The sequence below is a fragment of the Miniopterus natalensis genome, chromosome 2, assembly GCF_054644295.1.
Source record: "Miniopterus natalensis isolate mMinNat1 chromosome 2, mMinNat1.hap1, whole genome shotgun sequence".
NCBI classification, from domain to species: domain Eukaryota; kingdom Metazoa; phylum Chordata; class Mammalia; order Chiroptera; family Miniopteridae; genus Miniopterus; species Miniopterus natalensis.
The window spans coordinates 184,848,140-184,871,970 of NC_142082.1; the positions used below are offsets into that span (position 1 = coordinate 184,848,140).

Below are 23,831 nucleotides of genomic sequence, written 5' to 3' on the forward strand. Positions count from 1 at the left end.
AATCAAACCGTGACCTCCTGGTTCATAGGTCAATGCTCAACCACTGAGCCACGCTGGCCGGGCTGCAATGTTGATCTCTAATACGATGGGGAAATGTTCATGCAATAGTGCTCAGTGAGGAGCAGAACCCTCCATACAGAGCTGCTCTCACATGTGCCTGGGATTGGGAGTCCCATGTCCTGGGTTCAAATCCCAGGCGGCCAGTCACTAGTCATGAGAGTCTGACCCGTGATCTCACCTCTCTGAGCCCTCTCTCACCTTTCTCACCTGCAGAAAGGGGGTCACTGAAGCCTGCCAGAGCTGCATGAGTGTTAAGGAAATAACGTCTGGGCACATACTACATCTTCTCTGGCACTCCAGCCTCTCTCCAGGGCTTAAAAAATCAACCTAATACCAAAGTACTAATGAGTCTCGGATTTGTCTCCAGCTCAGAGCTCCCCACCCATACCTTATGGGTGCAGGACCTCACCACCCACATGTGCCTCAGGCACCCACCCCATCCAGTCAAAATGGGCCAGATCTTCCAGAGCCGCCCAGGGTCTCCGGTGCCTCCTCCCTTCGCAGATGCTGTCCCTCTCCCAGGAAACCCTTCCCCCTTGGGCTCCTCTTTCGGGGGGCCAGGCCGCGCCCCCTCTTCTGGAAACCCTCCTGAGCCTAGGAGGCAGGGAGCAAGCGGGCCCCGTTCTGGGGCTTTCTGGAGCCCTCTGCAGACCTCAGGCCTACGAGGCATCCTGTGGGGAGATGAGTTGTCCTTTTGCTTTTGATTTTTAAGTCTGATGTGCATTCAGAAAAGGGCGCCGCGCCCACCTGTGTGGGTGTGACCGAGTCCCGACCCGCAGCCCCCGCCGGGGACGCACCTGGGGTCGGCCACCCACCTGCGGGCCCCGGAGCCAAACGCGCGCGCGGGGAGGCCGAGGGTGGGCAGCGCGCGGGGCTGCGTCCCGCAGGGACCCCCCCCCCCGGGAGCACCGCCCTTATTCCCTCCCCAAAAGGCGCCCAGACGCTCGGGGACCCCGCCCTTTCCGCCGAGGCGCGCGGGGCTAACCTCCGATACCTGGCCCTCCCCTCGCGTCGGCGGGCGGGGCGGGGGCCGGGAGTCAGGGCGCGCGGGCCTGGGGGCGCCTCCCGCCCGAGTGCGTCCCCCCTTCTGGCCCCACCAGGGAGAGGTTTGGGGTCCTCGCTCCCACCCCCAGCCGTGGCCCGCGCGCGCCCCTCGGGGCCGGAGGCCGGGAGCAGGGTCCCCGCGCGTCCCCGGGGCCGCCGGTGGGCGGGGTCCTGCCCCCGAGGCCCCGCCCCGCCGCGCCCTCCCCACGCCCTCCTCGGGGCGGGATAATTGAACGGCGCCGCCGGGCCCCGCGCTGGCTGCCGAGGCTCCTCCGCAGCGTGGACCCCGCGCCGTCCCCGCGCCGCGCCCCAGCCCAGGAGCCGCGCCCCGCGCCCCGCGCCTTTGTCCGCCCGCCGCCGGCCCCATGGAGCGCGCCGCGCCCTCGCGCCCGTTCCCGCCGCCGCTGCTGCTGCTGCTGCTGCTGGCGGCCCCAGGTAGGGGGGCAGGCGCCCCGGGCCCCCGGCCCCACCTTAGTGCCCCCGACCGCCCAGCGCGGCCCTGGGCAGGTCTGCAGCCGCCGGCGACGGGGAGCCGGGGCCCCGTCCGCGCTGCGCCCCGGGGCCGCCGAGCCCGGCCACGTCCCCCTCCCAGCCCCCTCCCGGCTCCCGGCCTGATCACCTGGCTGGTGCGTGGGGCTTGTTTGAAAGACGGATGCCCTGCAGCACCTCCTCCCGCAGGCCGGCGCCCGCCCCGGGGCCCACCCTAGTGACCCCCCGCCGCCCCGCCAAGGTGCGGGGTGGGGGACAGGGAGCGCCGCCAGGTTGCCTGTGGAACCCCCGTGGTGCCCAGGGCACATCTTTACACCTGCCCCCACCTCCTCCCTGGGTAAGGGCTCTTGTACCCAGGTTGCTGGTAAGAAAACTGAGACTGGGAAGATGGGGGACAGAAATTTGTCGAGCAGGCAAAACCGGCTGGGGGTGGACCTGAAGAAGTCAGAGAGGAAGGGAGGGGTCTGAGGTGTCAGGGTGATGGCTGTGTGGGGGAGACCCCTGCCTGCCCTGCCTGGGCACAGGTGCCAGCACAGAGGTTCTGCCAGGCTCCCTACTCAGCTGGGGCTGGGACAGGCCACTTCCAAACGGCACCCCCCGCCCCCCAGGCGAAGGGGATGGCGTCACCACTAGCAGACCTGTGGCCCAAAGTCCCCCAGCCCTAGGACTGACACCTTGGGGTGGGGAGCACCCAGCTGTGCCCGTTTTTCTCCTTTACTCCTCAAGGCCAACTCCTGGGATGACCACAGGCCCTGCAGCTCAGAGCCGTGACCTCTGACCTCTCTGCTGGTGGCTATCAGTTACTAGCCAGGCCTGCCTTCCTGGAGGCTTCTTCAGGCCCAGTTGCCCCCCCCCCCATCCCCGACTCCTTGTCACTGGTGTAGCTGAGTTTCTTTTAATCTCAGGTGACCACACTCCAGCTCCTTCAGAAGGTCACTTGACCACCCTTGGAATTCCAGAGTCTTATCTCTGAGTCTGTTGAGTTTCCTGAACCCTCAGGCGACTGACTACCCTCGTCCTTGGTCAAAAGGTCATTTGCCCCAGCTCTGCTGGCTGGGGATTCAAGGAGAGGCTGGGGGCAGTGTGTGTGTGTCGGGGGGAGATGGGGGGTTCTGCAGAAGTTTCTTGGCTCGCTGGCAGTAGACCTTCATGGGGCTCTGGCTGTTTGGGGCACCAGCTCCACCCTGGGCATGTCCTGGGGGACAGTTTGTGGAGGAGATGGCACAGGGAGGTGCAGGGCTCAGCCTTGACAGCAAGAGCCATCCCGACCCCCCAGGGTTCGTAGGAGGCTCCTTGGAGGAGATGGTGCTTGGGCAGGACTGGGCAGGTGGGCGGGGGAGGAAGGAAGGGCAGTTGGGTGACCACTGGCTGGAGTGAAAGCCCAGATTGGTGCTCGGATTGGGGGCCACACGAGACCCCTGTTGGGAATGGAAGGGGACCCAGGGATCCCTGCATTTTACAGGTGAGGACACTGAGGCCCAGAGGGAAGGCAGAGCTGCCCTCCTGAGCCTGAGGCTCCATCCATCGCTGTCCTTTCCTGCCTGCTGTGCGCGAAGGTGCCCGGCAGCCCGGCCGTGTCCAGAGCTGAGGGGACACTGGGCCTTGTTAGGCTGGAGCGGCCCAGGAGCCCTGACTGTTGGTTTACAGTCATCTTCTCCCCAGAGAAGGGCCTAACCTGAAGTCCCTAAGAGAAACCTCCGAGTTGCACTGATGAGAGTGCCTGGATGATCCCGTGGCCTTTGTTTCTTTGGGGGAGGTCCCTCTTTCGGAGTTTGAAAGGTTTGTTATGTTTTGGGGACGAGAGGACTGCCTGGTTGCTGGGTCCTTTCTGTGGCTGCAGCTCGGAAGCTGTAAGGTTCCCTGAGACCCCGGAAGGGGCAGGTGACACTATCCCCACCCTCCAGAGAGCAATTTAAAAGCAACTGTGGCTGAAGCCATCAAGTGGTGAGCCCTTCAGCTAATCTGCTGAGACTCATTTGGTGACCTGGCCACAGAAATGTCACACCCAAGGGCACGAGCTGCCACCACCACCACCCTCACCACCAGCCGCGTCCTGCTGGGATTTACTGAGAGCCAAGGTGGGAGGGAGTGGAGAGGAGGAGAGGGCTGTACCTTTTCCAAGACTTTCTTGGCCTTTGGTTCCGACTGATTACAGAGAAAGTCTCTGGGAGCGAGAACAAAGGAGAGAGGACTTGGCCTGCAAACCTGCTCGCTGCTGAGCCTGGAAGCTTCCCAGGAGGGTGGTGGGGGCCAGACAGGCTGTGGGGGCCCCAGGAGCGCCGTATGCGTGGAGATGAGCCTGGGGGCCTCATGGGGCAGCACCAGGACCTCTTCTGTGGGGCTTATGGCTCTGAGTCACGCCCCCCTCCTGGCACTGCCCGAGGCCCCCCAACTCAGGGTTGTGTTTGCCCCCGCTACTGGACTGGGGTTGGGGGGCAGGGGCATGGATCACTCCTGTTCAGGTCCTAGCAGGTGACACAAACATTTGTGGGGCTGAAAATAGCTTTGCCTGTTGACCCTTAGAGAAAGCTCATGGGTGGCGTGGTCGTTTTCTCACTGGTAACACAGAGGTGAAGGAAACCAATGCTTAGGGTGCCTCAAGTACTGAGGGAGAGAAACAGGGCAGCCCCTGCCTTGGCTACATTATTAGCCTCTGTTACTTGCGTTGTCCCCTTTCCTGGATAGGACAGTGTCCTTTGCCCCTAGGCTGCTCTGCACGTTCTAATACTGAATTTCCCCAGCCAGGAAGCCAGGCCCAGCAGGGCCACTGAACTGGCGGCTGTCAAGTGCGAAAGCCACGTTGGTAAAGGTCGTGCACAGTGGCTGCAGCCAGCCTCAGGCATTCCGTCACTACACATCTGCTGAGGACCAGCCCTGTGCCAGACACCATTTTAGGCCTTGGGGATATGGCAGGGAGAAGACAGACCTGGCCCTTCCGGCCATGGGGCTCATTCCCTGGGAGACCCAGAAAGAGCGAACAAGCTGGCAGACCAACTCCAGCTGGCAGAGAGGGAAGACTTCCTGGAGGAAGCAGCATGTCAACTTGTGTGTGAGGAGCAGATGGAGCTGGCTAGGTTTGCGGGTAGAGCTGGGAAGAGTGTGTTCCAGGCAGCGGGAATGGCATGGGCAAAGGCCCAGAGGCGAGAGAGAATGTGGGGCTTGCAGGAAGCCCCTTCCTGGAGCTTGGGGAGGACCCCAGTGCTGAGGGATGGTTCCAGCAGCCCCCACTTCCTCTCAGGGTGGGGCTCTGGGAGCAGTGGGTGCAGCCTCTTTCCCCTAAGAGAAAGATTTGTGACATGTGCTGTTACCTGGACTGCCAGCTCCAGGCCCCTCAGAGGGAACACCACATGGACTGGCTGGGCCCCCTGGGGACCCATTTCTGGTTAGTGGCAAAGATGAAAGAACCAGCCTTGGGGTCCCAGGGGGGCCTGGGTTTTATGACGTACACCTGAGGAGAACTGGGGAAGGAATGATTTATCTCTCAGGATTCAGAAACTGAAGCTCAGTGAGTTCCCTGGGGAGGGTGGCCGAGGGGGTGGGCGAGGCAGGGCCTCAAACATGAGAGTGCAGACTGTGGGCTTATCCTAAGTGCACTGGGGGACCACTGGAGGGACTTAAGCAGGGAGTGACATTATTTGACTTACATTTCTAGAAGTCACTTTGGACTAGGAAGACAAAAGTGGATCCAGGATAAGCCAGAGAGGCTCCTGCAGGGTCCAGGACTGAGGATGCCCTGGAGGGTGGTAGCCAAGGGGTGGGCACAAAGTGGGCAGATCTCGGGTGTTCGGGAGGGAGCATGGGTAGGACTTGCCTCCAGGTTGGACATAGAAGGTGCAGGGGGATGAGTGATTCAGGTGACCTGGTTATTTTGGGAGCACCGGGTGGATGGTAGTCACGGGTGACTCAGACGGGGAGGGCCGGGCAGGGTGGGGAAATCAGAGTGCTGTGCGGACACCAGAAGCTTCCTCTTAGACATCCAGGTAGAGCCTGGGCTGGGCGCTATCAGGCGGAGATGCGGGAGGCTCGGCCCTCAGGCGGGGCTGGGTGAGACCACCCAGGGAGCAGCGAGAGGGGACCCTGGATGGAGCCCCGTGGGGCAGTGAGGAGGGAGAAGCCCTGGGTAGCTCACGCCTGCCTCAGGGTGTTCTGGGCACCCTGGGTGCAGCCGGGATGTTGCCAGGATGGGTTTTAGGTGGGTGCTGTTAGTGACTGTGCTGATGGAGTGACCCCGGGTTTTCTCGGGCCTGTTCTCCCCTTTGGCTCTGTCCCCTGCCGAAACCGAACGTCCTGGAAGTTTTGCCCCCTCACACGCTTCTTGTTTTGACCTAGGATTTCTCCCCACGTCCCCCTCTTCACTGCTCGTCATCCTCACCACTGTGCAGGCGAGGACACCAGGCACCGAGAGGCCAGGGAGCGCGCCCACGGGCACGCAGCCGCTCGGTGGCAGCGCCAGGATTTGAACCCGGGCGGCGTGGCTCTCAGTGTCATATTCTTAAGGACACTGGACCATATCACATAGCTTTCCGGTGAAACGTCTTGATTTTTCTAAGTCCCGCCTCAGGGGCCACTGTTTCGTCCAACGTTTTATGGGGGTTGTGCCCGGATGCTAATGTCACCTCTGGGTGTGCTCTGTGGTCCTGGGCAGTTTGCTTGATCTCCCCCCCCCCCCCCATTGCATAGAGTTGCTGGGGCCGCTTGAGGTCATTTGTCCGTTCAGTCCTTCACAGACGTTCATCAAGTGCCTGCTCGGGGCAGGCCTGAGGCAGGTGCAGACTGAGACGGAGCCTGTCCCAGCCTTCCTGGCGCTAAGTTGACGATCTGTGCTGCGGGCTGCAGAGACCAGACAAGGAAGGAAACGCATCTGCCCATGTACATGTGTGTGTTGTGTGTGTGTGGGGGCTGTTAGGGAGGACTTCCCGGAGGAAGGGGCCTTTGAACTGGTGTGTGTGTGAACGAGCTAGCCTGAGGAGTGGAGTGGACCAAGGCCCACCCAGGCCCTAGAGTTCCAGCTTCCAAAGGCCAGGTGCAGAGGACACCTGACAGGTGCAGTAGACACATGGCCAGTGAGATGAGAGGACATCGGAGAGGATGGGCCCTGCGGGTGGGATGCTGTGGCGATGTCGGGGGTGGGGGTGCGTGTAAGGACAATGCACATGTGCACTGGCCTTGGCCACAGGCGGTCACTGCCTGGGCCAGAGCTGCTCCTCCGTCCCTTCCCAGAGCTGTGCCTTCTCCGCTCCTCTCCTGCCGCCTCCTTCCAGCCGCTTCTCTGTTCAGGACCCTTGTCTCTCTGTGACAGGTGCAGGCCCACGGGGGTGAGGAAACCAGCACCTCTGGTGTCTGCCTCCTCCTGGGGAGATTGAGTGGCCTTGAAGGGGAGATGGGTCCTTTCTCATGTGAGACCTGTGAAGGATGCAGAGCCACAGGGTCAGGGACACAACCCAGTGACAATTGCCTGGCGTCTCCCAGGCCTGTTGCCTTGGGGACAGGGTCCTCCCTTGTTACCTCTGCATCCCTCGCCCCCAGCTCAGAGCCTGGCACACACAGTGTCCTAAGAGGGGCGTTTTGAATGTACAGATGACCTGGGACAGCCGGGAGAGCCGCGGGAAGGCCCCCGCTGGACCCTGCTGGCTGCCCAGACGCCAGAGGGCAGGGCCCCTGGGAGGAGTCAGCTGCGTCTTGCCCGGTCTGTTTGGGTGGAATTTCCCACGGGCGTCTCCATGGCTGGTACCTCGTTGCATGTCAGGCCTCCTGGCTGTGTGGGTCCTGGGCATCGTGGGGACCCTCGGACTTCGCCGCCGCTCCCTTGTCTTTTCTTTCTCCCTCATTTTGTTGGAATGCAGTGGGAATTTTGTCAGACCAGTGTCTGCACACAGAGTGGCCTTGGAAAGCCTGTACTTGCCTCCAGGTTACCTCCTCCACCCAGTTTACAGATGGGCAAACTGAGGCCTGGCCCTGCTCCAGCTGGAATAACCCTTGATGGTGGAGTTTTAACCAGACTAGGCCCTGGCAGGTCCCAGCACAATGCCGCACAGTGAACAACCTGGCTAGTCCATCCCAGAGCCTCATGAGCCAGTCAGGTGCTGCCCAAAGCCCCCGCGATGCTCACGGGCAGCGGGCTGACGTTCTAGAGGCCTCCGCCCGGGGAGTGGTGCAGAACCCCTCCGACTGCCAGCCTGCAACTGTAGTCTTGGAAAAAACGTGTCCATGTCTCTCCCACTCGCCAAGACCGCGAGGTCCTTAAACGGTGAGTGTCAGCCCACGTAACACACCCTTGGCGTCCATCAAAACAGCCACGATTCACAGTCTGAACCATGATCTTTTTTTTTAATGTTCTTATTGATTTCAGAGAGAGAGGAGGGGAGAGGGAGAGAGAGATAGAAACATCAGTGACGAGAGAGTCATCGATCGGCTGCCTCCTGCACGCCCCCGACTGGGGATCAAGCCTGAAACCTGGGCCTGGGCCCTGACCGGGAACCGAACCGTGACCTCCTGGTTCATAGGTCGATGCTCAACCGCTGAGCCACGCCGGCCGGGCTGCACCGTCATCTTTACCAAGGCTTCATTCGCCTGGAAGGAATTGTGTTTTAGCTGCTGACTCAGATGGCAAATAGTATCTGACACCCATGAACCAGGCTGTCATCCACCTGCTCACCGGTGACTTCGGGCAGCAGTGTCTCTTTCCTAGAGGGGTCATGTGGTGGGGTGTTGGCCACCGGATTTCGTTGTCTGCTTGGGGCAGTGGGTGATTCTGACAAAACAGAGTTTTCTGGCCTCACCGGGGCCATAACAAATGTCTTTATTTTATTTTGGAGGTTCTGGTGTTTTGCTGTGCTCAGGTTCCAATGGAAGCTCTTGGCCTGGGTTACCGCCTTGGTCGTCCCAGCTCCCCCACACCCCCATAGCTTGTCCCCTGCGACGGAAGGAGAAAGGAGGCTCTGAGGTTCAGGAGGAGGGGAGCTGGTTGCGGGCTGGCAGTTTTAACCCGCAGCGTTGCCCTCGCTTGCAATGTCGGAGTCAAGGTTCACAGGACTTTGCAAAAGAGCTTCTCTGGTTTATGTTTGGCACTGTGCTCTGTGGATTAATCCACACAGTCAGGTTACAGAACCAGAGGTTAAAAGTGCTCGGTTGAAGCTTCTCAGAAGAGAGGGAAGTGATCTGAGAGAGGTTCCAGCCCAGCCCGAGGTCCTACTTCTTTAAGAGCCCCTATAGCCCTACAATGGGCGTGGGGTGACCAGTGAGCGCCCGGCTGGCATGGGTGGCCGGCCAGCATGGGGTCCCGCTGGTTGCTGCTGAGCCCACCCGGCCACGGCCCCAGACAGCTCTGCCCTGCTCAGGCTTCAGCTTTGCGGCTGCCTGCATTCCAGGGACATTCTAGGACCTGGCATTTTACTGTCCTGCTGAGAGCAAGGTTCAAAGTGCTCAGGATTCCCAGGTGGAATCACTTCCAAATGTTTCTGCAGCTCAGGGCGCAAAGTTCTCACCCTGCTGATCTGCCCCGGGCGTTCAGGCCTCAGAGTCTGGGGAGGCTCTGGAGCAGCCACACATCCCCTGGGGAATTCTGCACTCACAACAGAGCTGTGGCTCCCTCATCTCTCCTGGGCAAGGCAAGCACTTGAATGCGTAATCAAGCCACTGTTGACTGGGACACACTTTGTGCTCAGAACCTTTTAAGCTTTATCATCTTCTCAGCAAATATAAAGGTATTTCAAGCCCATTTTACCGCCAAGTAGGCTGGGGCTCAGAGAGGTGCAGTAGCCCGCCCAGGGTCACACAGCAAGAAAGTGCTGGAGCTGGGATCGGAGCCCCAGTCTGTCTGACTCCAAAGCTCACTACTCAACTCTGCACCCGCTACTTGCCAGCTCTGTGCCCAGGTACAGGGACAGGCCAGCTCACAAGACATTGGTTGTTGGGAGGGCCAGGCAGACAGAAGGCTGGAAAATGCTGAGCAGTGTCCCGTGCACTCGGGTGCTGTGGGAGCAGAGGGCCACCCAGCCAGGCTGGCGTAGGCGGGCTCCAGATGGGCTGGTCCTAGATGGGGGATGGGCAGGGCTGGAGGGAGGCTGGGAGAAGCCATGAGGGGGGCCACAGGCAGGAGAGCTGAGTGGGCCCAACTGGAGTTGGGGTGCATGGGGAGCCAGGGTTGGCTGCGTAGGGGAGGTGGCCTCAGTGTCAGACCATGTGGCTGTCACAGTCAACCGTGGGGTGAGCCACAGCCACGCTTTATCTGTGACAGATAAGGTCTTTTGTGAGCGTTTTCTTAAAATGAATTGGCACGAGAATGAAGGAATGGGAGCATTTGGGGTCCCCGTGACTGCCGGCTGTCCCTCGTGATGGCTCCCCTGTTTCAGCGCTGGGAGGCCCAGGACACCAGACAATTTTATCTGAGCCCCAGCCCATGCTGACTCCCACGTTCACCAGCTGGCACCGTAGGGAGTATGGAGAGGGGTCAGCCAGGGGCCAGAGGACAGGCGAGCTTTGCCCAACCACCTCGGACTCCCTCTGCCAGCCTGGGGAGCCCGTGGGGGAGGACGGGTGGGTCCCTCTTTCACTGCAGGAGCAGCTCCGAGTTCCCTGGAGCCCTGGGAAGGAAGCCTGCAGTTGTGGGATTTGGGGGATTTGGTTTTGGATGAGATCCCCCCCACCCTGGCCACCTTGCCTCAGCCCCTCACCCAGCGCTGACCGGCGGGGTCTCTGGGCAGCGGCGGCTTCTCCTGCCCGCAGAACATGGCCCAGCCACGGTGGCACGGGCGCTCCCGGTGGTGGACGGCAGGTAGTCAGGGCCCGCGTCTCAGGAGGCCTCAGCCTCATGCTAAACCCCCAAAGGAGCCTCCTTCCGGGGCCACCCAAGGGCCCAGCCTTGGAAGAAAAATGAGCTTGAACAGAACACCCCTGGCTGTCGGTGCCAAGAAACACTGGCGGGACATGCCCCCGGGGCACTGAGCAGCCATCGGTGAGAAAACACAGTGTTTCTCAAAGCCCAGTGTTGAAATTTCCTGCCTCGAGGTGACCCCCTGCCCCGGCTGCAGAGGCTGTCCCTGCTAATGCTCCCGGCCCCGTGAGCCCCTTTGCTGAGGGCACCCTGCTGCCCAGCTGCTGCTCCCTGGGGTGCGGGGGGGTCCTCTCCTCATGAGCCGAGAGCCCCGCTGGGGCAGCAGCCGGGAGTGGGGCTGAGGGCCGGGCTGGGGACTGGAGAGCCCTGATTCCCGTCTCCCCTGCCATTATCCACCCGTGAGGGCGAGGGTGGGCCTGCCGCTTGACCCATGGAGCCTTCTGTCTTTCTAAGCGAAGATGTAGTCCATGGCCCTGGCCTTTGTGGCTCAGTTGGTTGTTACGTTGTCCATTGCACTGGAAGGTCGCTGGTTCGATTCCCGGTCAGGGCACATGTCCAGGTTTCGGGCTCCCAGAGGCAACTGATCGATGTTTCTCTCTCTCTCCCTCTCCCGTCCTCTCTCTATAAAATAAATAAAAATAGCCCTGGCCTGTTTGGCTCAGTGGTTAGAGCGTGGGCCCACGCACCAAAGAGTCACGGGTTCAATTTGTGATCAAGGGCGTGTGCTTTGGTTGCAGGTTCGATCCCTGCCCAGGTCGGGGGCACATGCAGGAGGCAACCAGCCCATGTGTCTCTCTCACATCCATGTTTCTCTCTCTCCCCCCCCTTCCCTCCCTTCTACTCTTTCTAAAAAGCAATGGAAAAAATATCCTCAGGTGAGAATTAACAAAAAGTTAAATAAATTAAAATCAATAAAAGCATTTTTTTTAAAAAAGATGCAGACTGTGGTAAGTCAAGGGCCGAACCATGGGCACCTCAGTTTGGCCGTCCGTTTGGCGAGGACCGGCGCTTCCCTAACAAGGGAGCAGGACTCGGATCCCAGGACCCCCCCCCCCGAAACACCGGCGCCTCCCTCCCGCGGAGGCTGCGCAGCGTGAGGACCCCTCCCCATTCTCTCCTCTGCGCTTGGCTGTGCCGCCCCCTCCTTCCTGGTGCGTGCCCCCCGCTCGCCAGGCTGGGTCCCCTCTCTAGGATCTGTGCTTGGTTGCCCCACTTTCTGGCCTCCCCCATTCTCACCGTTCATCAGTGGTACAAACCGTCCCTGACCTGCAGGAGGGGGTCAGTCGTGTCCTGGACACCCTGACCGCTCGGCTGGACGGAGGCTCGGTCATGCCTCTGTCAGCAGCACCCGTCTTTCTTGCCCTCTGGGCCATGGAGGCAGGGTCTCCGTCTGGGCAGGGCCCCTGTTTGAGCGTCCAGCGTGTGGCTGGAGCAGGGACTCAGCCGGGTGAGCGTGGACCCGGGTGCTGGGCCTCAGCCCGGTCACAGCTGGGTTTGGGGGATCACAGTGGAGGTTTAGGCCTTCCCAGGAGGGAGGGTGCGCTCCCGGCCCAGGTCCGAGAGCGTTTTCAGTACGAGTTGTCGAGTGACTGAGAAACGGATGTGCCCGGGGCCCTTTCAGACCAGCCTGATGCCTGGGTGGAGACCTAAGGGGGGCCCCCGGATGGCAGGGGAGCCCTTGGCCGCCTGAGGGACGCGGCGCTCAGAGGGGACCTCGTGCGGGGCGAGTGGGACGTCGCTCACCTGTCCCCGCTCTCTTCCTGCACAGCGGGCGCAGCTGTCCCCATAGAGGCTTGCTGTGCCGATGGACACCTGATGGCCACTCAGCACCGGGCCTGCTCCCTGCCCTACGCTTCGGAGTCCAAGGAATGCAGGTACGTCCTGGGGGGCCACCGTGGTACCAGGTGTTCTTTAGAGGCAAGTGGGGGAGGAGGGGACAGTGTGTGCCAGACCCCTGGGCTGTGGGCAGCGCCAGCCAACCCCAGCCTCCTCCGGTCCCCAGACGGGACTCGGCTCGCCCTTCCTGTGCAGTCCTGTTCTTCCCACCAGGCCATTCCTGTCCCCACCCCTGAAGCCTCCGCAGGGGCCTGGCACCCGGTAGGGCTGCAGCCAAATTTTGTTGCGCCTGTAGTAAAATACACAGAACAAGTTTTACCGTCTTAACCACTTACAAGTGTCCAGCTCAGCACCTTCCCGTTAGACGACCGCCACCGCCGTCGTCTTCAGAACGTCCCCATCTTCCCAAACCGGGGCTCTGTCCCCACGAAACAGCTCCCGCTCCCCTCCCCCGGCCCCTGGCACCCTCCACCCCACTTTCCGTCTCTTTGGGTCCGACTCCTCCAGGTTCCCGTGTAAGTGGACTCACGCAGCATTTGTCCGCCTGAGCCTGGCTTATTTCACTGAGCGTGAGGTCCGCAAGGCCCATCCGTGTTGTAGCAGGCCTCAGAATTTCCTCCTTTTTACGGCTGAGTAATATTCCCCTGCGTGGACGGACCATGCTCGGCTTGTGTGCCGATACCTGTCGGGGTCACTGTCTTCGGTTCCTTAGGGCAGCGGTTTTCACCGGATGTGCCGCAAGAACCTTTAAAACATTCGGCACCTATTGAGTCAGGGGCACTGACCTCTCTCTCCTCAGACTGTCAAATATAAAAATGACAGCAGCCAGCACGATAGCCATCTGGTGTGAGTGAATCAAAGTTACACCTTTTTTTTGGGTCAGATCGGCAAAAAATATATTTTTAGTTGTGCCGCAGAATTTTTGTAATTGTTTGTGTGCCGTGAGATGACACAGGCTGAACATCGCTGCTTTTGGGCACGTACCCAGAGTGGAATGGCTGGGTCACACGGCAGCTCTATTTTTAAGTTTTTGAGGAACCTCCATGCTCTTGTCCACAGCGGCTGCACCCTCCACGTTCCCACCGACGCTGCTTTTCTGCTCGGCCGGCGTTTGTGAATGAACGGATGGGGGACGCGGAGCTGGCTGCTCCTCCTGACAATGCAGTGAAATGCCCATCCAGATTTTTTTTTTTTTTTTTGCAAATCCACCCAAAGCATGAGCAAACAGACGAGCCCATCCCAGAGCTCCAGGGCAGTTCCAGAACCACTTGGGAAGCGGGGTGCAGAGCCCCACAGGGTGGAGGTGGGGAGAGGGCCGGCAGAGGTGGCCTGGCCGGGGCGCAGGGAGGCTGGGTGGGCCCCACCGCCTCTGGACAGGCGCAGCTCCTCCTGCGTTACAAGCCAGGGTGGTTTAGGGCCTGGTGGGAGCCAGACCCGTGCTCCCCTGCCCGCCAGCAGGGCCCGTCCCTCCCTCTGCTGCCTTGGGTGAGCTACTCCATCTCTCTGGAGCTACTTCCTCTGAGGCTGGCAAACGGGGATTAGTGTTGAGATGAATTCAACTCGGGGAAGGATGAGGGGTCTGGCCCAGAGTCCCCAATTAGCAGCCTTTATTTTTTAAACAGGTGGGAACGTTTTGTGGGTGAGGCTCCGAGCTCGGCGAGACAGATCTGGGCTCCGGTGGTACAGCTGGGTCTGCTGACTCTGCCCCGGACGCCACCCTGCGTTTAGTCTCCCCGAACATTTGCTGAGCTCCTCCGTGTGCCATGTGTTGTGTGTGTGTCTGGGGGTGAAGGGGTAGGTTGGGGAAGGCACTGCCCGCAGAGCCTTGGCCCTCTGCCCAGCCCGCCCCTCTGCCCGCAGGATGGTCCAGGAGCAGTGCTGCCACAACCAGCTGGAGGAGCTGCACTGCGCCACCGGGATCAACCTGGCCAACGAGCAGGACAGCTGCACCGTGCCCCAGGGCAACGCCAGCCTCGAGGCCGTGTTTGTGAAGGTGAGCCGCCGTCCTGCCAGCCAGTGCGCCCGGCCCCTCCCAGCTCAGCGGCCATGCCCATCAGCAAGAGGCCGGGCACTCCCCCCTCCACGCCCCCAGCTCCAGGCCCCCTTTCCTTCTGAGCAGCAGGGAGTGCCCAGCCCGGGAGGGAGAGGGACCACTCGTGCCTCCCCGTCTCCTCCAGTTTAATCAGTGATCCCTGGACTGCGTCTGGGCCCTTATAACACTGGGCAAATGGGGGTGGAGTGACCCAGTCTTGCCCTGAGGACTTCCAGTCCTGGGCTTCAGGCAGGAACCCAGAGGTCAGAGCAGGGGTCACCTGGGCCTGGGGCCTTCAGAGCTGTCTTCTTAGTACAAGGCCAGCACCTGCCCCACTTAGGAGGCCCCCAAGCTTCTCTCCCTCTGGGGCTAGTCAGAGCCCAGAGCTCAGAATGGGCTCCCACTGAGGCCTCCAATCCCATGACCTTCATCACCACCCTAGGAGAGGAAACTGAGGTTCAGAGAGGCCCACATTCCACAGGGGGGAGGGCCAACAGGGGAGGGGTCTGGTGAGGCAGAGCTGGAAGTGGGGTCCGTCAGGCCCTGAGAGAGCCCTGCCCTAAACGTGAGCTGTAAGTGACGGAAACCGCCCGGGACCCCAGGTCCAGGCCCGGTCACGCGGGGTCTCCGGCCCTGGAAGGCCGCCTCTCTGCGTGGGTGTGGGGAGCTCCAGACAGCGTTCCCAGGTCTGAAAACTGCAAATAAGCCAATGAGCAGTCCGGGCTGTCCCTCCCTTCCCACTTTCGGAGGGTGGAAATCGGGGCTGGCCCGGGAGCTCCGGGTTGGAACGGTACCCTGGTCAGCGGGGCTTCTGTTGGCGGCGCCCAGTGACAGGAGTGAGTTCCCTGGAAAAGACATTTCCTGTCCCAGTCAGGCGGCCATGGAGTCACGTCCAGGAGCCAGAGGCGGGCAGGATGAAGTCGGCTCCGAGAGGGGCCGTGCGGGCTCCTCCTGGGATTCTCTTTTCACGCAGACTGGGACCGGGAGATTTCACGGGGAGGCACTGAGGGTCCAGCGCCCCCCCCCCCCCCCCCCCCCCCCCCGCCTTTATGCCCCTTCACGGAGGAGGCTTCTGGCGGGAGGGAGCCGGGTGGGGCGAGGGCGGGGCGGCTTGGTCGAAGGGGGCCTGGGAGCCAGGACCCTGGCTGGCGAGTGACTGCCTCCCTGGGCAGGGCCGGCCTCCAAGACACCGTCTGCCTGGCAGGCAGCTCTGCCCATGTCCCCAGACTCCCAGAGAAAGGGAGGAACAGAGAAAACATGGACCGTTCTCGCGGGAGTGGGAACAGGTCCCCCGGCAGAGGAGTGAGTTGCGTTCCGGGAAGGGTGGCTCATGCCGCACAGGGCCGAGGGTGGCCAGGCGCCTCCTCTCTGGCAGCAGGGGTCAGAGAACGTGTGATACCTGCCACCTCCCCAGAAGGCGAGGCTCCGCCGCGTCTCCTGCTCGCGCTGTGGGCCTTTGGAAAGTGGAGGCAACTCTTAGGAGAGTAAAGACTAATAAGGCTTTTTAGAGGTCAGGGCGAACGTTGTCCCCGGGATTCAGGTGTGACTTGGGGAATGTTGGGGTCCAGGTGACCGGCAGCAACTCTGTCGCTCACCCGATGACTTGTTTTGTCCTGTGCTTTTTAAATGCAGGACTCAGTTCCTGTTGCCGGGGCCACCCTGCCTGGGGAGGGGACACAGGGGCACATTCATGCTCCAGGCACTGCGGAGAAACCTTAGACCTCAGGGGGGTGGGGCCTCTTGGGGCTGCCGCGAGACTCTGACAGCGTCTCTCTTGGCTCCCTCTTCCTGAGGCATGTTGAGGGGCCGTTGGACAGGGGCTGGGTGCAAGGCCTTTCGAGGTTCCTTTCAAAACCGGGACCTGGGAGGTTTGTGGGCTCGGCCTGCTTCGCTGTTTACTGCTGCCGTTTAGAAGAGGTAGCTGTCTGGCACGTGTCATCGCAGTCCGGGGGGAGTGGGCATGGGGGATCTGAGAGGCCCGGGGGCCCTGCTGTGTCGTTGTCTGACTCCTCCTTCTGGGGTCCCCTCCTGTGTTTACAGAGATGTTGCCATTGCTGCCTGCTGGGGAGGGTGGCCCAGGCCCGGGGCCAGAGCTGCGAGTACAACCTTATGGTCGGTTACCAGTGTGGCCTGGTCTTCCGGGCCTGCTGCGTCAAGGGCCAGGAGACCACAGACTTCGCCCCCTCGGACAATGGGGACCTTCAGGAAACAGGTAATGCTCCCCTCTTCTCTCCTGGGCAGCGCATTAGTCAGGGTTGTCCAGAGAAACAGAACCAATAGGAGAGAGAGAGAGATTTGTGTTAAGAAGTTGGCTCACACCGTTGTGGGCACTCACAGTCTCACTGCAGGATGGGCCAGCAGGGCAGACACCCAGGAGAGCTGCTGCTGCTGCTCAGGTCTGAAGGCTGTCTGCTGGCAGAATTCCTTCTTGCTTGGGGGAGGTTAGTCTTTCTTTTATGTCCTTCACCTGATTAGACAAGGCCCACCCACGTTATGGAGAGCAATCTGCTTAACCGAAAGTCTGCTTATTTAAATATTAATCTCACCTAAAAATACCAGTACAACGAAATCCAATCTAGTGTTTGACTAAATATCTGGGTATTGTGGCCCCACCAAGTGGAGACATAAAGGCAGGGTCTGCACACACATCTACCTTCAACTCAGTGCAGACAGAGTCTAGTTGTCAGAGCAGTTGCATGTTTGTTTCCTCATCTGAGACCCTCTTTCCTGGAGTGAGACTGAGGTCTTGGGATCTGGGTTCCGACAAATCAGGTTCATGTCCCTGTCCTAGCATGTATTCCCGACAGATTGGTTTATCCCAGCCTCAGTTTCCTCATCTGTGAAAGGGGGGTCACTGCAGCCCCGCTTCATAAGGTCTCTGGGAAGATGAAATGGGACAGTGAGTATGAAGTGGCGCGGTGCCTGCCCGGCTCCGTAGACATTTGCCGTCACAGTCCTCTCCTGTCCCTCCAACAGCCCTGGTCAGCGTGGGTGGCTGGCCTTGTTCGTGTTTCTCGGGTGAGGACCTGATGCTCAAGGCCACATGGCCGACACACAGAGGACTTAGAGAGCTCCCAGGCCACAGTTCTGTCTCTCCACTGTCCCTTTGTCCGAAGCCGGACAAATCCTGCAGCCTTCGGGCAGGGAGCAGCTGCATGGTTCAGGGAACTCCTTAGTTGTCTAATAACTTCTGCCCTTACGCGGTGAATTCCTGTGAATGGAAACAGCCCCGGGACGCTCGGGAGTCTGCTCTGCCCCAGCTCGCCCCGCGGCTCTGGGCCCCTTCCCTTCTCACTCTGAGCTCCGTACCTTCCGCAACCCCCCGTAAAAATGCGAGAGGGGCAGGGCAGGAAGGACTTCGGAAGGAAGAGGTCACAGACCCCTGGTCCCTAACTCAGGTCATCCATCGCTGTGGCTTTTTGACCCGGCGGCTTCAGGGTTTTGGGTCAGACGGACCAGTCTTCTGTTCTGTGTTTTTAATTTCTCATTTCCAGCCCCGCAGACGCCCTGGGCTGATTCCTGATATCTCTCCCGGTCGTAAAGAGGGATGGGAGCCACATTCTGCCTCCCTCCTTCCCTTTTGAAATCAGAGATGACATTTTTTAGTTTAAACAAACCCAAACTCTTCATCCTGGCCGAGAATTCCTTCTGGTCTCCGGGGAGGACTTTTGTTGATTTATGTCTTGTTTCAATAAAGATCTCTGGGCTTTCCTGCTGCTCCAGATGTCTCATGTCTCCCCCGTCTCTTATCGGCTTCAGTCCTCGCCCCAGACTTGCCTCGGAGCCTCTGGGAGGACTCCCCCTCCCTCCCCCTCGCCCAGTCACAGCCGGGCCTTCCTCCCTCCATGGCGTTTATCATGGGCCTACTGTGTGCTGCCACGAGGCCGCACAGAGGGGCCACAGACCATGCCGGCCTGTGAAAAATAAGTACAGAATTGAGAGTAAAATTTGGCAACTTCTATAAGTATTTGATAGAGTCAGTTATGTCTGTTTAATCTCAGTGAAAAAAATCAAGGCTCCTATGTCTGTTTTTGTAACTTAGTTTTTCCAGTAATTCCTTTCTAGTATAGTCATTGAGGTATTGGGCTAAGACTGGGGAAAGAACCCTGTTCCTTTCCCGCGGGTAGTTTGGGACGAACGGCATAGCCTGCTAATTCCCATTCTACAGACCGGGAGACCGAGGCTGGGGGAGCGCAGCGTCTGGATTGGTTTTCCAACAGGGATCGCAGTCTTTCCACAGCAGGCTGCCGGCTCCCACACATCGCCCGGGAATCCTGATGACCTCATCGCTCGGCTGATAAATAGTCCCTCGCGAGTCCTCCGGGCCTTGTCAAAAGAGCCTTTGGAGGACGGGGTCTGGACACCCTGGCCTGTGCCTGGCACACGGAAGGGACTTGGTCTTTGCCAGGTTGAAGACACCAAGTGTATGAAATGTCCCTAAAAATGAAGACCCTGAGTCAAGGTGCCCCAGCCTCCTAACCTAGAAGAGATGGTTACACTCTAAAGGGCTTTTCCTTAGTTCCCTCCCAGGTGAAAAGGCCTTTGAATTATTTAGAGACGCTTATTGGATTTGAATAGCCCTGAGAAAGAATGCCTTGGACACGGTTAGCGTGTGTAAGCGATGTTATGTTGAGTTTTATAGTAGAATTACTAATGTTTCTTCTTGATGACGGTTATTATTCCTTTGCGCATGTAACGTGTGCTCACTGTGGGCATTTAGAAGATCCAGAAAGGTAAAAGGGAGAGGAATCGGTACTGTTTCTATTGGAAACCCACACGGAGAGATACTGTTTCTATTACTGTTTCTATTGGAAACCCGTGTGGAGAGAGATACTGTTTCTATTGGGAACCCACAGGGAGATAGATACAGTTTCTATTAGGCCACATTTCCTTGCAGTCTTCTATTCGGTGTCTCTTTTGATCCGCGCTTTGCTGCCCAACATGGTTGTAATTGCTACTGGGTTGTGATTGACTTGCGATCACTGTCATTTCGTCTGGTGGGAGGGTCCTCAACGTCAGACAGCTTGGTTTTCAATTATCCCCAGAGATTCTTCCCGCCCTTGGCTGCATCAGCGACGTCTAAAGGACTAATCCATGTCTCTCGCGCCAGAACTGCTGGTGGGCCACCACCCTATGAAATCAGGGCCCCCGCACCCACCAGGTCGCTATCCCATGGCCCCGTTGCATTTTCTACTGAAAGTAGGGGCCTGGTCCCTGCCAAGTGCTGACCCAGTGAAGGCTCACACACCTTCATCGAATGAATCGAGTGAGTGATGAATATTGATGGCTGGCACTAAATTGAGCTTTGCAGGCAAACTGTATAAAATCAGTGTACTCATTTCCTGGGACTGCTGTAATAAAATACCACAGACTGGGTGGGGGCTTAAACAACAGACACGTATTGTCTCACTGTCTGTGTGTCTGTCGTTGCGTCCAAATTCCCCCTTTTTATAAGGACACGGGCATTGGGCCCAGGCCCACCCTGATGACCTCATCCTAACTTGATCATTGGCAAAGACCCTTCTCTAGTATGATCCACTCCCAGGTGCTGGGAGTTAGGGCTTCGGCATCTGGGGGGGACACAGTTCAACCCACAGCAACAAGCTTTTACCAGGGACGTTGCTGTAGGCATGGAGGGTGTGACTTGGTTGACAGCGGGGCCGTGACTGCCTGTGCTGAAATATTTGAGCAATTCAGACGTGACAGCACTCTGTGGTCAGCGGACGGTTCCAGACCCTTGGGCCGATGCTGCTTCTGTTACAACAGATCTTTTTAAATTTGATTTTGGAGAGAGGAAGGGAGAGGGAGAGGGAGAGAGAGAGACAGAAACATCACTCAGAGTCATTGATCGGCTGCCTCCTGCACGCCCCCTGCTGGGGATGGAGCCCACAACCCGGGCACGTGCCCTGACGCAGAATCGAACCGGCGACCTCCTGGTGCACAGGATGAGGCTCGGCCTAACTGAGCCACGCTGGCCGGGCTGTCATTCTCTGCTTAAAAGGGGAAAGTGAATACTGAGCTGCTAGGAGTTGCACCTGGGCGTTGCTGCCTGATATTTCCAGGAGGACAAACTATTCTGTGTCTCCTGAGAGAAGATGGGGCGCTGCGTGTGGCTGACCTGTCCCCCCTCTCTCGCCCCTTAGCTAAGGTTTCCGACATGGAGGAAGAGCAGGAGGACCCGTACCTGAACGACCGCTGCCGAGGTGAGACTCGGGGTCCTCTCCAGGGCCATGGGGTCGCTAATGCAGCAGAGTCAGTGCTGATCTCATTGGGAGCTTGACCTCAGGTGGCGCTCAGGCTCCCCTGGGAACTGCCCGCGGGCTGGGAGTCAGCTGGGAGCCACTCTGTGCTCTCCCAGGCTCCTTCCCTTCTCCCTGCTCACCAGGGCCTGGCAGGCAAGGGGGGGAGGCTGGGCTTAGAGAGGAGCCACCACCAGAGAAGCTGGTGTTGAAACCCCCCCACAGTGTCCGCCCACCCCCCAGCTCCCAGGCTCTGTGAGTGGAGAGCGCAGCTCCCCCCAAGGCTCCCCTCAGGGGAGGGGGCGAGTGTTATTTGGCTTTGTGTCCGGGAGCCCCGCTGTGCCATCAGTAATACCCATTTGTCTCCCAAGGGAGACGTTTGCAAATGTAGAGTTACGGGGCCTTGCAGGTTTGTTTTTTCATGTGATAAAAGTTTATTTCTCTTTCCTTATGGCACGTCTAGACCTGCAGGTTTGCTCCGCAGGCTGGCTCAGCACTGGCCCTGTGGTCGGGGTGTTAATTAGAGAGGCAGTTTAATCACCAAATGATGTGGCCGGTGCACAGTGACAGCCCAGAGGCCGGGTGGGGGGTATGGGAGGGCTTGGGATGGGCAAGGGTACATTAGCGGGGAGAGTGACATTGCGAGGGGGTTGGGGGCCTCGGGAGTGGAGACGGGGGCGGGGGGAGAGGCTGGAGAAGTAGGCAGGGCCCCGCAGGTGCGGGGCGGCTGTCGGAGGGTATCTCGTAGGATCTTTACCTGGTAGAGGTTTGTCCCCATGAGGTTTGCCCTTGGAGCATCGTGCTGGCTGGAGGGGTGGTCAGGGCTGCTCAGGGGGCCAGGTGAGTGGACAGCCGGGGCTGAGGCAGTGCTAGTGGGATTGGGGCAGCAGGCCGGCCTGAGAGGTGTGTGGCCTGGTCTCTTGATATCAAGAGCGTCCCACTCTTGTCTGCCCTGCCCCTTCCAGCTCCGCTACTGCTATAGAGCCCGCCCTGCCAGCTGCCCGATTTGTCAGACCAGGGCTGGGGCCTGGGGGTCTTCCGGGGGAAGGTGCGGTGGGCTCCGGCCTGTGGAGCCTGCCTTGCTCTCTTTTGTTTGTTTTTGTTAATTCTTGCCCAAGGGTATTTTCTCCATTGATTTTTAGAGACAGTGGAAGGGAAGGAAGGAAGGGGAAAGAGAGAAACATCCATGTGAGAGAGACGCATCGATTGGTTGCCTCCTGAACGCGCCCAGACCAGGGCCAGGGATTGAGCCTGCAACCCAGGTTCATGCCCTTGACCGGGAATTGAACCCGTGACCCTTTGGTGCGCAGGCTGAGGCTCTAACCACTGAGCCAGTCTGGCCAGGGCGGCCTGCCTGTCTGTGTCCGTCCACCCTGAGGGCATTTTCTCTGGCCGAGCCCGAGCAGAACGGGAAAACCACGCGGTCTGGTGCGTGGCCTGCCTCCGCTCACTTGCGCTCTGATTGCAGGCGGCGGGCCCTGTAAGCAGCAGTGCCGGGACACCGGCGAGGAGGTCGTCTGCTCTTGCTTTGTGGGCTACCAGCTGCAGCCCGATGGTGTCTCCTGTGAAGGTAAGGTCCCCGTGCCTTAGGGACAGCACTCGGGAGCCTGTACCTCTACGTGGCATCAGGGCAGGTCCCACTTTGCACAGCTCGGGGCCCCATTCATGGGGGAAAAGCCCAGGTCCGGCTCCCCGGCATCCCTCAGAGTTTGTGCCACATGGTGTCCTTGAGAATGTGAACCCTGTGCTGGGAACTAGGGTTGGGCATGGGGCCTGATCGGCCTCTGAATCCAGGATCTGCCGAGTGGCATCCCTCAGCCTCCCTCAGCCCCTCCTCGGAAGATGGAGCCCCTTCTAGGGTTTTTAAGGATCACATGACTCCAGTCTGGCCTGGCTCTTGGCTTATCAGGAGCTCAGAAGGAGCACTTGATCTGAAACTTGCCAGGGGGAAAAAACCCATTGCTTTGATGGGGGGTGGGGGCGGCGGTGAGTGCCCAGGACTCCTGCCCAGTGCACAGCCTGATACGCAGTGCGTGGGGACTGGATGGGAGGGGGCACCCGATCCGCTCTGCCTTCCGGTGCATTCCTTCTGATAAAGCGCCGTTCCTGCCGGTGACTCCTGCGTCGCTCCGTCTGTCCTAGATGTCAATGAATGCATCACTGGCATCCACAATTGCCGGCTCGGAGAGTCCTGCATCAATACCGTGGGCTCTTTCCGCTGCCAGAGAGACAGCAGCTGCGGGACTGGCTATGAGCTCACAGACAACAATGACTGCAAAGGTACAGCATGGCCCACGTCGAAAATCCTCACCTCCCCGGGGGTCGACATGTGGTGGGAAGGTGGCCTTGGGCTCCCGGGGTCTGGGCTCTCGGGTGCTGTGCACCCGTGGGTTTACCTTCTTGACCTGAACGCTGAGTTAATGACAGGGCCGAGGGTGGGTTTCTGAAATGGCTCCGAGCAGGATCATTTAGAAAACAGACCAGGGGTGAATTTCAGGTGCTCACAAGTGCTTGTTACAACGTCTATGTATTTTGCACAACAGCTGCCTTGCGTCTGATTCTAGGCTTCCTTGAAGTTCAAAGCGCCCTTGCACGGCTTAAAAACACGGCCTTTCTGGCCACAGGCCTTTCCCCGCCAAGCCATAGATGTTATTTGGCAGATAAGGCTTTGATGAGGATCTGTTAGAACATAGTTTTGCGCTGAGGGTTTCCAGCCCTTCAGACGACAAACCGCCTGTGTGAAAACCTCGGCTGCGTGGCCGAGAAGCGGGGCACACCCTCCTGACGGCCGAGGGCTTCGGACGCGCTCGGCCCGCCCCGCCCCTGCAGGCGCGCTGGGTGGTTTGGAGCCTGAGAACCCAGGGCCTTGGCCAACTTTGAGTATACACTTCTGAACGTTTGACAGCCGTGAACTTCAAGGGAAGGGCAGCCAACACTCAGATCATGAGGATCACCATTGTTCAGTTCACGTTTGTAACATTGTGACAACTCCAGAATGAAAGAGTTTATGGAGACAGTGTTTATTGCCACCAAGATCATTGCTTCATGATCTAAACAAAACATGCGGGCAGACTGAAATGAAAATAAAACAACTGCCATGTAGCCAGGAGAATGCCTGGGTTATTTATTATAGAGCAGAAAGTTTGTCTCACATGGGCCTCGGGAGAAAAGTCAGGATTTTTAAGATTTAGCGATGCGAGCACCGCTTGGCCAACGCAGGCCCTCTTTAATACGTGACCTCCCCGTTGACATGTTTTGGGTTATAGTCTGAGTGATGAGCATTTAAGACATAAAACTT

At 59.3% G+C, this 23,831-nt stretch overlaps 1 protein-coding gene across 2 annotated transcripts in view; it reads left to right on the plus strand.

Moving 5' to 3' along the window:
* The first annotated feature begins 1,436 nt into the window (after nt 1-1,436).
* FBLN1 (fibulin 1) overlaps nt 1,437-23,831 on the plus strand; it is a 67,607-nt gene continuing 45,212 nt past the window's right edge. For both annotated transcript variants that reach the window (XM_087814976.1, XM_087814977.1), the window contains exons 1-7: nt 1,437-1,539; nt 12,195-12,300; nt 14,123-14,255; nt 16,335-16,506; nt 20,438-20,497; nt 22,002-22,103; nt 22,676-22,813. In XM_087814976.1, the coding sequence (XP_087671102.1) occupies nt 1,470-1,539; nt 12,195-12,300; nt 14,123-14,255; nt 16,335-16,506; nt 20,438-20,497; nt 22,002-22,103; nt 22,676-22,813 (781 nt within the window). In that variant the 5' untranslated portion in view covers nt 1,437-1,469. The remainder of the gene's footprint in view (nt 1,540-12,194; nt 12,301-14,122; nt 14,256-16,334; nt 16,507-20,437; nt 20,498-22,001; nt 22,104-22,675; nt 22,814-23,831) is intronic.